General features: G+C 43.3%; 1 protein-coding gene across 1 annotated transcript in view; it reads right to left on the minus strand.

Moving 5' to 3' along the window:
* The window catches only part of SLC35A2 (solute carrier family 35 member A2), a 98,033-nt gene that overhangs the window by 40,952 nt on the left and 44,208 nt on the right, over positions 1-12,873 (minus strand). Inside the window, exons 2-3 of the mRNA XM_033922862.1 lie at positions 9,921-10,103; positions 152-303 (exon numbers count right to left, since the gene is read on the minus strand). Of these exons, the coding sequence (XP_033778753.1) occupies positions 152-303; positions 9,921-10,103 (335 nt within the window). The remainder of the gene's footprint in view (positions 1-151; positions 304-9,920; positions 10,104-12,873) is intronic.

The following is a 12,873-nucleotide window of genomic DNA, read 5'->3' on the forward strand; positions in this document are numbered from 1 at the left end:
ACTAGCTGAGGTTTAAGGGGACATCCCATGCCATTCTCCTGTGATCATGTCTCCTCCCCACAGATCCCCAAAACCTTGCATAATGCATTTTAAGGCTCTCCTTCAGTTGTGTAGTAAAGAGTGGCTCACTGAGACCTGGCCATTCACTGACCTGGAAAGTGGCAGCGGGAAGGTTGGATATGGCGATGTACTGCAGATTGTTCTGGAGCGTATAGATCAGTGCGGGCATCGCTAGCTTGAGTGTGTCCATATACTGCTGCACAATGGAATCATACAGAAAGAGCATATAATGTTTCACATTACCTGCAGGGAAGAGAGGAAACATGGGAAAATGGAAGGGGGTAACAAAAATTGGGTTGACAAAACCAGTTCTACACCCTTATGCACGTTCACAAGATTAATACAGCTGCTATAAGCCCCTCCTGTGAAGAGGCTATGATACTGCATTCCAGCTTTGAAAATAAACAGTTATCAAATGCACTGGATAATAGAGCTGGAGCATCTTTTCCCTACAGCTGGGACCCCTAACAGACAACAAAAGGGAAAGGAAGGAGCATGAAAACAATCCTCCTTGAGTGAGGAGAAAGAACCGTGACCCAATTCCTAAAGTGGTTGACATACAGAGTTGATTTTTGAGGGGTCTGCAGTAAAAACTTGCTGCTAAGCTGAACACCTCAAATCAAAGCCAGATCAAACTTAGAACAAAGGATAAGGTACAAAGAGTCAGTAAAATATACCATAGGCAGTGTACTGGCTGAATACAACTGACAGTACAACATGAGTTCTTTAGAGAAGAGGTGTAATTATAGTTACACAGTCTCGCTGACTTACAGTGTGAGGAACAGCTGCTCCTGCAGACCTTTTGAGACACCGCACAAAAACTCAGCTATACTATGGACACCCCCTGCTGTCTGAATAGAAAACAAACTGGCGTCTAGGTATCTTATGCCATCTCCTTCTATTTAATACTTATGACTTAAGACAGAATTTCCTGCCCTAGCAGATTTGTATTTTAAAAGCAAGGGAAGATCAGATTACCCAGATACCGTATTTTTCGCTCCATTAGACGCACTTTTTTCCCCTCCAAAAGTGGGTGGAAATTAGGGTGTGTCTTATGGAGCGAATACCCAAAGTGCCCCCCCCCAGGTTGCCTATTTTTAGTGTGGCTGCCCTACCTCACTGGAAGCGGTGCCCTCAGCTGGCTAGCAGGCGACAGGCAGGCCCTGGCCCTCTTCCTCCTCCCCGCCACCCCTCGCGTGCACTTTTTTTTTTTTTTACACTTCTGTTCGCAGCAAGGCTGGCTTGCTGACTGGTTCCCGACGTTTCCTATCAGCTGACTCGGCTGCCTCTTCTTTCGTTCTCTTGAGGCATAGCGGCACACCAGGTTGCCTGCCTGGTCCCGCACCCCTTCCTGTGAGAACTTCACAAAATTTCATTAATCTATTTTTGAAATATAATTTCATTAGTAACATCTTATCCATCTCACTCATGCATGTTATCATCAGGGTAGATAGACCTTGTCTGGATCATATCCTGACTATCTTCCAAAAACTCTGTCAAATTAATTTCAATTGATACCAAATGGTCTACATCCTGGTCAGATAATTTTAGAAAATGCTAATGTACTTGACTATTGTTTTACATGTGTACTAATTATTTTAAAAAAAAAACCCAAAGCATAAAATACTAGCATACATGGCTATTGTTTTGATACATAAGTACTAATTATAAAAAGGACAAAAAAAAAAAAATTTCAACTCATAAATAACTTGTTCAGCTTTTAAAGATGAGAGATTAAGAACGTAAGAATTGCCGCTGCTGGGTCAGACCCATTTTGCCCAGCAGTCCACACACGCGAAGGCCCTCTGGTCAAAGACCAGTGCCCTGAGACTAGCCCTACCTGCGTACGTTCTGGTTCAGCAGGAACTTGTCTAACTTTGTCTTGAATCCCTGGAGGGTGTTTTCCCCTATGACAGACTCCGGCAGAGCGTTCCAGTTTTCTACCATTCTATGGGTGAAGAACTTCCTTATGTTCGTACGGAATCTATCCTCTTGTTCTCCCTACCTTGGAGAGGGTGAACAATCTGTCTTTATCTACTAAGTCTATTCCCTTCAGTACCTTGAATGTTTCAATCATTTCCCCTCTCAATCTCCTCTGTTTGAGGGAGAAGAGGCCGAGTTTCTCTAATCTTTCGCTGTACGGCAACTATTCCAACCTCTTAACCATCTTAGTCGCTCTTCTCTGGACCCTTTCGAGTAGTACCGTGTCCTTCTTCATGTATGGCGAACCGTGCTGGACACAGTACTCCAGGTGAGGGCGCACCATGTCCCAGTACAGCAGCATGATAACCATCTCCGATCTGTTCATGATCTCCTTCTTCATCATTCCTAGCATTCTGTTCACCCTTTACGCCTCCACCGTGGACGGCTTGATTGATTTGTCGATCAGAACTCCCAAGTCTCTTGCCTGGGGGGTCTATCCAAGTATCTCCCCGGACAGCCTTTATTCATGCATGAGATTTTTGTTACCTACATGCATCACTTATCCACATTGAACCTCATCTGCCATGTTGATGCCCATTCCTCGAGCCAGATTATGTCACGTAGCAGATCTTTACAATCCCCCTGCGTCTTCACTACTCTGAATAACTACGTATCGTCCGCAAATTTAATCACCTCACTCGTCATACCAATGTCCAGATCGTTTATAAAGATGTTAAAGAGCACGGGTCCAAACACTGAGCCCTGCGGCACCCCACTAGTGACACTCTTCCAGTCCGAGTATTGTCCATTCACCCCCACTCGCTGTTTCCTATGCTCCAGCCAGTCTTTAATCCATGTGAGTATTTCACCCTCGATTCCATAGCTCGCAATTTTCCGAAGTAGTCATTCATGAGGAACCTTGTCAAACGCCTTCTGAAAATCCAGATACGCAATGCCGACCGGATCGCCATTGTCTATCTGTCTGTTTACTCCCTCAAAAAAGTGCAGCAATTTCGTCAAACACGATCTGCCTTTGCTGAAACCGTGCTGACTGGTCCTCATCAGCCTGTGTCCGTCAAGGTGATCAATGATGCAGTCCTTTATCAGTGACTCTACCATCTTTCCCAGTACCGAAGTCAGACTTACCGGTCTGTAGTTTCCCCGGATCTCTCCTCGAGCCTTTCTTGAAGATCGGCATAACATTCGACACCTTCCAGTCTTCCGGAATCTTTCCCGATTTGATCAGCAGATTGGCTATTAGTTGAAGCAGTTCAGCTATAGTCCCTTTCAGTTCCTTGATGACCCTCAGATGGATGCCATCCGGTCCCGGGGCTTTATCGTTCTTAAGCCTATCAATCTGTCTACACACCTCCTCTAGACTGACCGTCAATCCTGTCAGCTTTCCATCTTTGTTTACAGCATATAGCCTGATGGGTCCCGGTATGCTGTGTAAATCTTCTTCGGTAAATACAGGCACAAAAAATGTGTTCAGTTTGTCGTCGATTGCTTTGTCCTCATTTAGCGCTCCCTTTATTCCATGGTCATCCAATGGTCCCACCACTTCTTTCGCAGGTCGTTTCCCCTTAATATATCGAAAGAACAGCTTGAAGTTTTTCACCTCCTTGGCTATTTTTTCCTCGTAGTCCCTTTTGGCCTCTTTTACCTCCTTATGGCACCTGTGTTGATGTTGTTTGTGCTTGTTCCAGTTTTTGTCCGTTTTTGAGCTTTTCCTTTCCTTGAACGAAGATTAACTGTGCATCAGCTGCATGCTTTTGGCTTGATTCTTCACATTGCCCCTTAAAGATTCGGGAAAACTAGCTCTACATTTCCATATTACATCAACATTTTCTATTTGGACTCTTGAGGAAGGCTTGTTTATTCACACCTTCAAAAAAAGTCAAGCAGATTGGTAAAGCAAGATCTCCCTCAACTGAACCCATGCTGACTGTCTCATTAAATCAGAGGTCTCAAAGTCCCTCCTTGAGGGCCGCAATCCAGTTGGGTTTTCAGGATTTCCCCAATGAATATGCACAAGATCTATGTGCATGCACTGCTTTTAATGCATATTCATTGGGGAAATCCTGAAAACCCAACTGGATTGCGGCCCTCAAGGAGGAACTTTGAGATCCCTGCATTAAATCATGTTTGTCTATGTGTTCCACAATTTTATTTTTTACAATTGTTTCCACCATTTTGCCCGGCACTGAAGTCAGGCTTACCGGTCTGTAATTTCCTGGATCTCTCCTAGAACCCTTTTTAAAAATCGGCGTAACATTGGCCACCCTCTAATCTTCAGGTACTACAAACGATTTTAGTGACAAGTTACAGATCACTAACAGCAGGTCAGCAATTTCATGTTTGAGTTCTTTTAGTATCCTGGGATATATACCATCCGGTCCTGGCAATTTATCACTTTTTAACTTGTCGATTTACATAAGAACATAAGAAAACCGCTGCTGGGTCAGACCAGTGGTCCATCATACTCAGCAGTCCGCTCACATAGCGGCCCTTTTGGTCAAAGACCAGATCCCTAACTGAGACTAGCCCTACCAGCGTACGTCCTTGTTCAGTAGGAACTTGTCTAACTTTTTCTTGAATCCCTGGAGGGTGTTTTCCCCTATGACAGCCTCCGGGAGAGCGTTCCAGTTTTCCACCACTCTCTGGGTGAAGAAGAACTTCCTTACATTTGTAAAGATTCTATCCCCTTTCAACTTTAAAGAATGCCCTCTCGTTCTCCCTACTTTGGAGAGGGTGAACAACCTGTCCTTATCTACTAAGTCTATCCCCTTCAGTACCTTGAATGTATTGATCATGTCCCCTCTCAATCTCCTCTGTTTGAGGGAGAAGAGGCCCAGTTTCTCTAATCTTTCGCTGTACGGCAGCTCCTCCAACCCCTTAACCATCTTAGTCGCTCTTCTCTGGACCCTCAAGTAGAACCCGTCTTTCTTCATGTACGGCGACCAGTGCTGTACGCAGTACTCCAGGTGAGAGCGCACCATGGCCCAGTACAGCGGCATGATAACCATCTCCGATCTGTTCGTGATCCCCTTCTTTATCATTCCTAGCATTCTGTTCGCCCTTTTTGCTGCCTCCGCACATTGCGTAGACGGCTTCATCGACTTGTCGATCAGAACTCCCAAGTCCCTTTCCTGGGAGGTCTCTCTCCAAGTATTGCCCTGGACATCATGTACTCGTGCTTGAGATTTTTGTTACCAACATGCTTCACTTTACACTTATCCACGTTGAACCTCATCTGCCATGTCGATGCCCATGTCAATGCCCATTCCTCGAGTCTTTTTGGTTTAGTACATCTTCCAGATTCATCTAGATTCCTTTCAGTTCCTCCACATTATCACCCTGGAAAACCAATTTACATCTCTTCCGTAAAGACCTCTTACATCTTCTTCCGTAAAGACCAAAGCAAAGAATTCATTCAGGCTCTCCGCTAAGGCCTTATCCTCCCTGAGCGCCCTTTTTGATCATACAGTAGTCCCAAGGATTCCCTCACAGGTTTTCTGCTTCTGATGTACCTAAAAATATTGTTATAAGTTTTTGCCTCTTTTGCAAGTTTCTCTTCATATTCTCTCTTAGCTGTCTTTATCAATGTTTTGCATCTAATTTGCCAGTGCTTGTGTCTCTTATTTTCATCATTCAGATGCTTTTTCCATTCTTTAAAGGATTTTTTTTGGCTCTAATATCCTCTTTCACTTCACCTTTTAACCATGCCGGCCCTAGTTTCCTCTTCTTTCTACCTTTGATAATACGTGGAATACATCTGGTCTGGGCTTCCACGATGGTATTTTAAAACTGTTAGGGAGGCTACGACGGAAAGGACAGAGAAGCTGAAGTCCCTCTGGATCAAGATTCTTAGACACAATGGTGCAGACACAAAAATCGGCCTTTACTATCGACCCCCAGGACAGACTGAGGAGACAGACTCAGAAATGATAGAGGAAATTAAACAAGAACGTAAGACAGGTAATGTAATAATCATGGGAGACTTCAATTTCCCGGGGATAGACTGGAACCTGGGAACCTCGAACTGCAGCAAGGAGGCCAAATTCCTGGAAGCGCTAGGAGACTGCTTCCTGGAACAAATGGTGGGAGAGCAGACGAGAGGAAACGTAACCTTGGACTTGGTCCTAAATGGCATTATGGGACCGACAAAAGAAGTAGAAGTCACGGTCCCGTTAGGGATGAGCAATCACAACATGATCAACTTTAAAACTTGACATCGGGAAAGGGAAACGTACCAAAACCTTAACCACGACCTTAAACTTTAAAAAGGGAAGATACGATAGCATGAGAGCCATGGTGAAACAACGGCTCAAGAAAAAGATGGACAAAGTTAAAAAACGGTAGATCAGGCATGGTCCCTACTGAAAAATACTATCAAGGAAGCACAAAATCTCTACATTCCGCCGATTTCCAAAGAAAGGAAAACTAAAGGCAAAGAAGAACCGGCATGGCTTACTAGAGAGGTGAAGGAAGCCATAAAAGAAAAGGACTCCTTTAAAAAAATGGAAATGCACGAAAACAACAGAAGCTTAGAACAAACACAAAGATGATCAGAAGAAATGTCACAAGGCGGTGAGGAATGCCAAAAAGGACTATGAGGAGAAAATAGCGCAAGAGGCAAAAATTTCAAGCCCTTCCTTCTTTAGATACATAAAAGGAAAAAAAACCTGCAAAAGAGGCGGTGGGACCGCTGGATGACCCATGAAGAAAAGGGTACATCAAGGAAGACAAACAAATTGCAGACAGACTAAATTCCTTCTTTGCGTCTTGTCTTTACGAAGGAGGACGCCGCAACAATACCAGAAGCAGTGAAAGTGTTCAAAGGAGTAATAGAGGACAGCCTCACCACAGTAGAAGTGGACTTGGACCAGATATACTACCAGATCAACAATCTTAAAAGTGATGGAATTCACCTGAGAGTCTTAAAAGAACTGAATGTTGAAATCGGAGAGCTTTTGCAAAAACTTGCCAACCTGTCAATTAGAACTGGACACATATCGGACGATTGGAAGATAGGGAACGTCACACCAATTTTCAAAAAAGGATCAAGAGGAGAACCAGGCAACTACAGACCTGTGAGTCTTGCGTCTGTCCCTGGAAAGGTGGTTGAAGCACTGATTAAAGATAGCATAGTCCGGCACTTGGATACACACGACCTGATGAGAGCCAGTCAACATGGCTTCAGGAAAGGGACGAATTTACTTCACTTTTTTGAGACTGTGAACAAACAAACTGATAGTGGAGAACCGGTGGACATAATATACTTGGACTTCCAGAAAGCGTTCGACAAGGTTCCACATGAAAGACTTCTCAGGAAACTACAAAGCCATGGAATAGAGGGAGATATACTAAGATGGATAGGCAAATGGCTGGAGAACAGAAAGCAGAGAGTGGGCATAAATGGGAAGTTCTCAGACTGGGAGAAAGTGACTAGCGGTGTGCCCCAGGGTTCGGTACTTGGGCCCATCTTATTTAATATTTTCATCAATGACCTAGAAGAAGGAACATCTAGTGAGATCATCAAGTTTGCAGATGACACAAAGCTATGCCGGGCAATCAGATCGCAGAAGGATAGCGAGGAACTCCAGAGTGACTTGTGTCAGTTAGAGAAATGGGCAGAGAAATGGCAGATGAAGTTTAATATGGAAAAGTGCAAAGTAATGCATTTAGGCAGAAAGAACAAGGAACACGAGTATAGAATGTCAGGTGCAACTCTGGGTAAGAGCGAACAAGAAAAGGACCTGGGTGTACTGATAGATAGGACCCTGAAACCGTCAGCACAATGCGCGGCAGTGGCAAAGAAAGCAAATAGAATGTTAGGCATGATAAAGAAAGGAATCACGAGTAGATCGGAGAAAGTTATAATGTCGCTTTATAGGGCAATGGTCAGACCACACTTGGAATACTGTGTCCAACATTGGTCTCCCAACCTAAAGAAGGATATAAAACTGCTGGAGAGGGTGCAGAGACGAGCAACGAAGCTAATAAAAGGTATGGAGAACTTGGAATACGAGGAACGACTTGAGAAAAGGAGACTTCGAGGGGATATGATCGAGACTTTCAAAATACTGAAAGGAATCGACAAAATGGAGCAGGAAAAAAAATTATTTACATTGTCCAATGTGACATGGACTGAAGCTAAGGGGGGGGGGGACAAGTCCAGGACAAATATCAGGAAGTTCTGCTTCACACAACGAATGGTGGACACCTGGAATGCTCTCCGCTTATTGCGGAATCCACCATTCTAGGATTTAAAAGCAAACTAGATGCATTCAAGATCCTGACCAAGTCAAGGAACAAGCAAGTGCTGAGGGCCCAGAACCCTGCCTCCATAAATCTTCAGGATATACCTGCCAGTTGCAGAATGAAATGTCTGCTCCTCTCCAGGCAGGCACAGCAGTCCCTTGAAGCTGCATAAAAAAACCATGAATGGACCAAAAACCAAAAAAGGGTCCATAAAACAATAAAGAACTAAATGGAGCAGATCAGACAGCTTCATGCTCGCCTGCACAAGGAAGAACTGAAGGGGGCAGCAGAGACCATGGAGAAGGAGGAGTTGAGAAGCTATGTTTGACTTCTGCGGTACACTCGTGAGCACAGATGGAGCACCCTACGGTTCAGCAAACCATCCCTATTGCACTGGAAGCTAGTTAGTTAACAATTGGGGCTCAAACTGATGGATTCTCTCTACCATCTTGAGGGTTTGCCATTTATATTCAAAAACTGCCTTCCAATCCCACCATAAGAATGACACATCCTAGCATAACGAGATACATTCTTGTCACAGAATGCACAAAACTAACCTATTTGGAGATATTTCACCATGAAAATGCTCCTGCAAACATTGATTTAATAAAATATATGCATATATTCATTCCTTAAAGAGTAAGAAATTTTTTTTAAGTCTTTAAATCTCATTCCACAAAATTTTTGGCACAGACTGTCATCTTAACAGTCCTTTTTCTGCAGTTCTCTAGCTTTAGCTATCACCTTTTCATAGCTATGTTAACCTATCAGAAACTTAAATTATCTCAGGGTCTCACTATCCCTCCCAGTCACATGCTGGCCTCTTTGATTTTTGCATGCTATATAAAAGAAATGAAAGGTCACCACTAACCTTTCCCTTCATCTCTCTCCCTTTTTTAAGTGTTGCAGTAGGACAGGCAGCCACTTCTCCTAAGCTGGATAAAGCTCATTTTCAACTGGCTAGGTACACTTGGTAACTTGCCTTCTCTCTTTGCCCCTTCTCTATGCCCAGCAGCAGCATGAACAGTGGTGAATCTTCATTTCAATTCTGGTAATTCAGTCCCCTACAACTAAAGGGATGGCCATGGTTTGACCATGAATTGCTTCTAGCTCCACCCATACAGCAATGATGACAGAAGCAGAGATCTGTGGCCAAGACTCAGACCATGCTTCCCACATTGACAACTGATGGAAGTACAATAGGCTCAGGACCTAGATTTATCAACATCTTTAATGTGAGTAGAGAGGCATCAGAAAATGTAGGCAATAGCATTTTTTGGCCACCCCAGTGCTAGTCATGAATTAAGCCACAGAAATTACTTAACGTAGTAACATAGTAAATGACGGCAGATACACAACCCATAATCAGATTGGGATAGAGCAGTGTCACATGTTCAGTTTCATTCTATACTCATGACTGTTCTGTGACTTCTTAAACCAAGTTTATTAAAAAAATAAAACAAAAAGAAAATCCATGAAGCAGTCATAGTGATGACTACTGGTTTAACAAAATGTTTAGAGGTGGACAATGTCAGATTGCCATTACACTGTGTAACGTGATATTTTCTACTCTGTTGCTATTCTAAATTTTGTATTTTGTTTATCGCCAGGTCCCCAAAGAATCCTCATTCACTCTCCTGCATTGCTTCTCCCTTTCCCATCACCTAACTCACCTCGCTTCTGCAGGAAGATGAGCAGCAGGCAGGTGACACTCTTCAAGATCTCCGCCACGACCACTGCAGAGGTGGTGAAGAAGCGATCTCCAGGTAACGTGCGGACATAGCGAATGCTCAGAATTAGTGAAGCGTTCTGTACAACCAGCACTGCCAGACTGATATACTTCAATTTCTGGTTGGCTGCAGGAGTGGCAAGAGGGGGGGGAGGGGAAAAAAAAAGAACAGTAAACAAATATGGGACAGCCTTAAGCTCTGGCTGTAGTTCTGCAGCATAAGGTTCTGGAGTCTGATCCCTTGTCTAGCAGGGTCTGTTAAGCTTGGGCATGTTGTACCTGTGCAGGGGAGCTAGAAGGAAAATAGGCAGCTGCTGATTTTTACATTGTTCTTAGGTTGATCTATAAAAGCTGCATTCAGCTACAAAAGTGAGTTAAAGAAGGAGAATAACGATGAGAAAAAGAATATTCACATGTAGCCCCAAGATTGTCATCCTGAGAATAGGAAAAGGTCTGCTTAGTTATAACAGAACTTCTATATATTTACATATGCCTGCAAAGGGTGTATTTTACTAACCAATATGATTCCTGCTCATTTCTGGCACGTTGCAACTGCTCATTAATGCAGCTGTGAGCATAAGTTTAGATACCCCCAAACAAATTGTATGTTTCATTGAATCCCTAACTGAACAGAAGCCAGTAGAGCTACTATGTGGTACAAAGGTGAGCATGACATCTTGTTGAAAATGTTAAACCATAATTAACATTTCCTAACAACTGAAAATATTAAAAATGTGAATGTGGCAGGTGCCAAATTTGAGTATCATCCTACTTATTCATTATAACAGGGGTGTCCAATGTCGGTCCTCGAGGGCCGCAATCCAGTCTGGTTTTCAGGATTTCCCCAATGAATATGCATGAGATCTATTAGCATACAATGAAAGCAGTGCATGCAAATAGACCTCATGTATATTCATTGGGGAAATCCTGAAAATCCGACTGGACTGCGGCCCTCGAGGACCAACATTGGACACCCCTGCATTATAACTTTTTAAAAGTTAACAAGACCCACAAAATATAGAGGGCAATTTTACAAGTGGGCACCTCCATTAGATGTATGTTTAATTTACTTGATATACCGTTTTACTTTATAATTATTGTCAGATCAAGACAGTTAACACTAGGTGCTTAAAACTTCCCTATCTAACTAAAGCACATTATTAAACATTTATTAACATACTAACCTAACAAAATAAATTTAAAAAATAATAATAATAATGTCTTGAGAATACACAGTAGGAGCCTAATCTATAATGGCACCTGAGCATGGGGTTCTATCATAAAACGCTTGCTTAACATGGTATTGGCATGCCTAATATTTATGTGCCTGCAGTTACACCACTCATAGATCTGATGTAACTGTGGGTGCCTAAATGGGACAGGACCCAACTTGCAGTATTCTGTAAATTGTGTGCGTGATTGGGGGTCCTGCCCATGTCCCATTCATACTCCATCAACGTAGACACCCCCTTTCATTTACACATGCTGCTACATAATGAAAGATTAGGTTCTTACCTAGATAATTTTGTTTCTGTTAATACACACAGGAGTCAGTACATTAGGTGATCAATCCATGCTCGCGAACCACTTGCAGAAGGGTGTCAATCACATCTTTCAGCTCCTCCTTCTTCACCAGTGGGAGTATAGCATCCTTGTACCAAAGCAATCAAGCTCCACTGTAACAGGAGAAAAGAGAAGGAGGGGCACGGGGAACTTCCCCAGAAATAAAATACATTTCTGTTCTGCTCTGTAACTCATAAAAAACAACAATTAGGATGAACTTGCAACATAGGTGTATCAATAAACCCAACCTGCTGTGTGCAACTAGCATCAACACATAAGGAACTCCGAAGCTCAATAACTAAGTACTATATTAGTAAGTTAATCATACATGTTCATCCAACTGACAGGAGATCCAATTCCAGACCACAGAGCTGACCGCGGCAGAATGCATGTGAATTATAGAATGCACAGTTCACGCTGTACGGACTCCTGTGTATATTAACAGAAACAAGGTTATCCAGGTAAGAACCTAATCTTTCATTTTGTTACATATACAGAAGAATTCATACATTAGGTGATGCCCTAAACCGGTAACAGATGTCTAGGGAGGGATAAATGAGCCTGTCCACTAGTGCTGCCTGATTCAGGAAAAAAAACTTCAATTCGATTCAGCCTATTGAATCGATTTTTCGATTCAATTTTCCTGCTCAATTTTGTGGGTTTTTCTTTTTTTGTTTTTTTTTCAAACATCCTGGTAGGTTTATTTTATAGCCTCTTCACCCCCTTTGCCCTCTCCTACTCACACTGGCGCTGTGGTGTAAACCAGTGTTCTTCAACCACTGGTCCATGGACCGGTGCTGGTCCGCAGAAATTTCCTGCCGGTCCACAGAGCCGGAATTGTGCATCAGGCTCGAGACTGCCTTTTTCAGCCACCAGTCTACAGTGCGATCGATGTGGCATGATCTTCGGGCTGGCTCCCTCTTCCTCACTGCTGCAGTGCACAAGCCACGGGCAGCAGATCCTAAGTGCATCCTGCACCTGAACTGGCAGCCTTCTCTGACGTTGCAAGTTAACATCAGAGGGAAGACTTCCAGATGAGGCGCGGGATGCATGAGGAGCCCGCGGCTTTATACACTGCGTCAGTGAGGAAGAGGAAGCCGGCCAGAAGATAACACAGGGGGCGGCATAAAACGGCCAGGCGGGAGCAGACCAGAAGATAAGGCACAGCATGGAGGGAAAGAGACAACAAAGATAGGGGGAATGATTTTATTTTTGTGAATTTAGTGATTGAATTGTGTCAGTTTTGAGAATTTACATCTTTCTGTCTGTATTTGACTGTTCAGGAAGAAATGCATTTGTTTCTTTTTCTCTGGGGTTGTACTGCATGCAGTGTC

This window comes from Geotrypetes seraphini, chromosome 1, assembly GCF_902459505.1.
Source record: "Geotrypetes seraphini chromosome 1, aGeoSer1.1, whole genome shotgun sequence".
NCBI classification, from domain to species: Eukaryota; Metazoa; Chordata; class Amphibia; order Gymnophiona; family Dermophiidae; genus Geotrypetes; species Geotrypetes seraphini.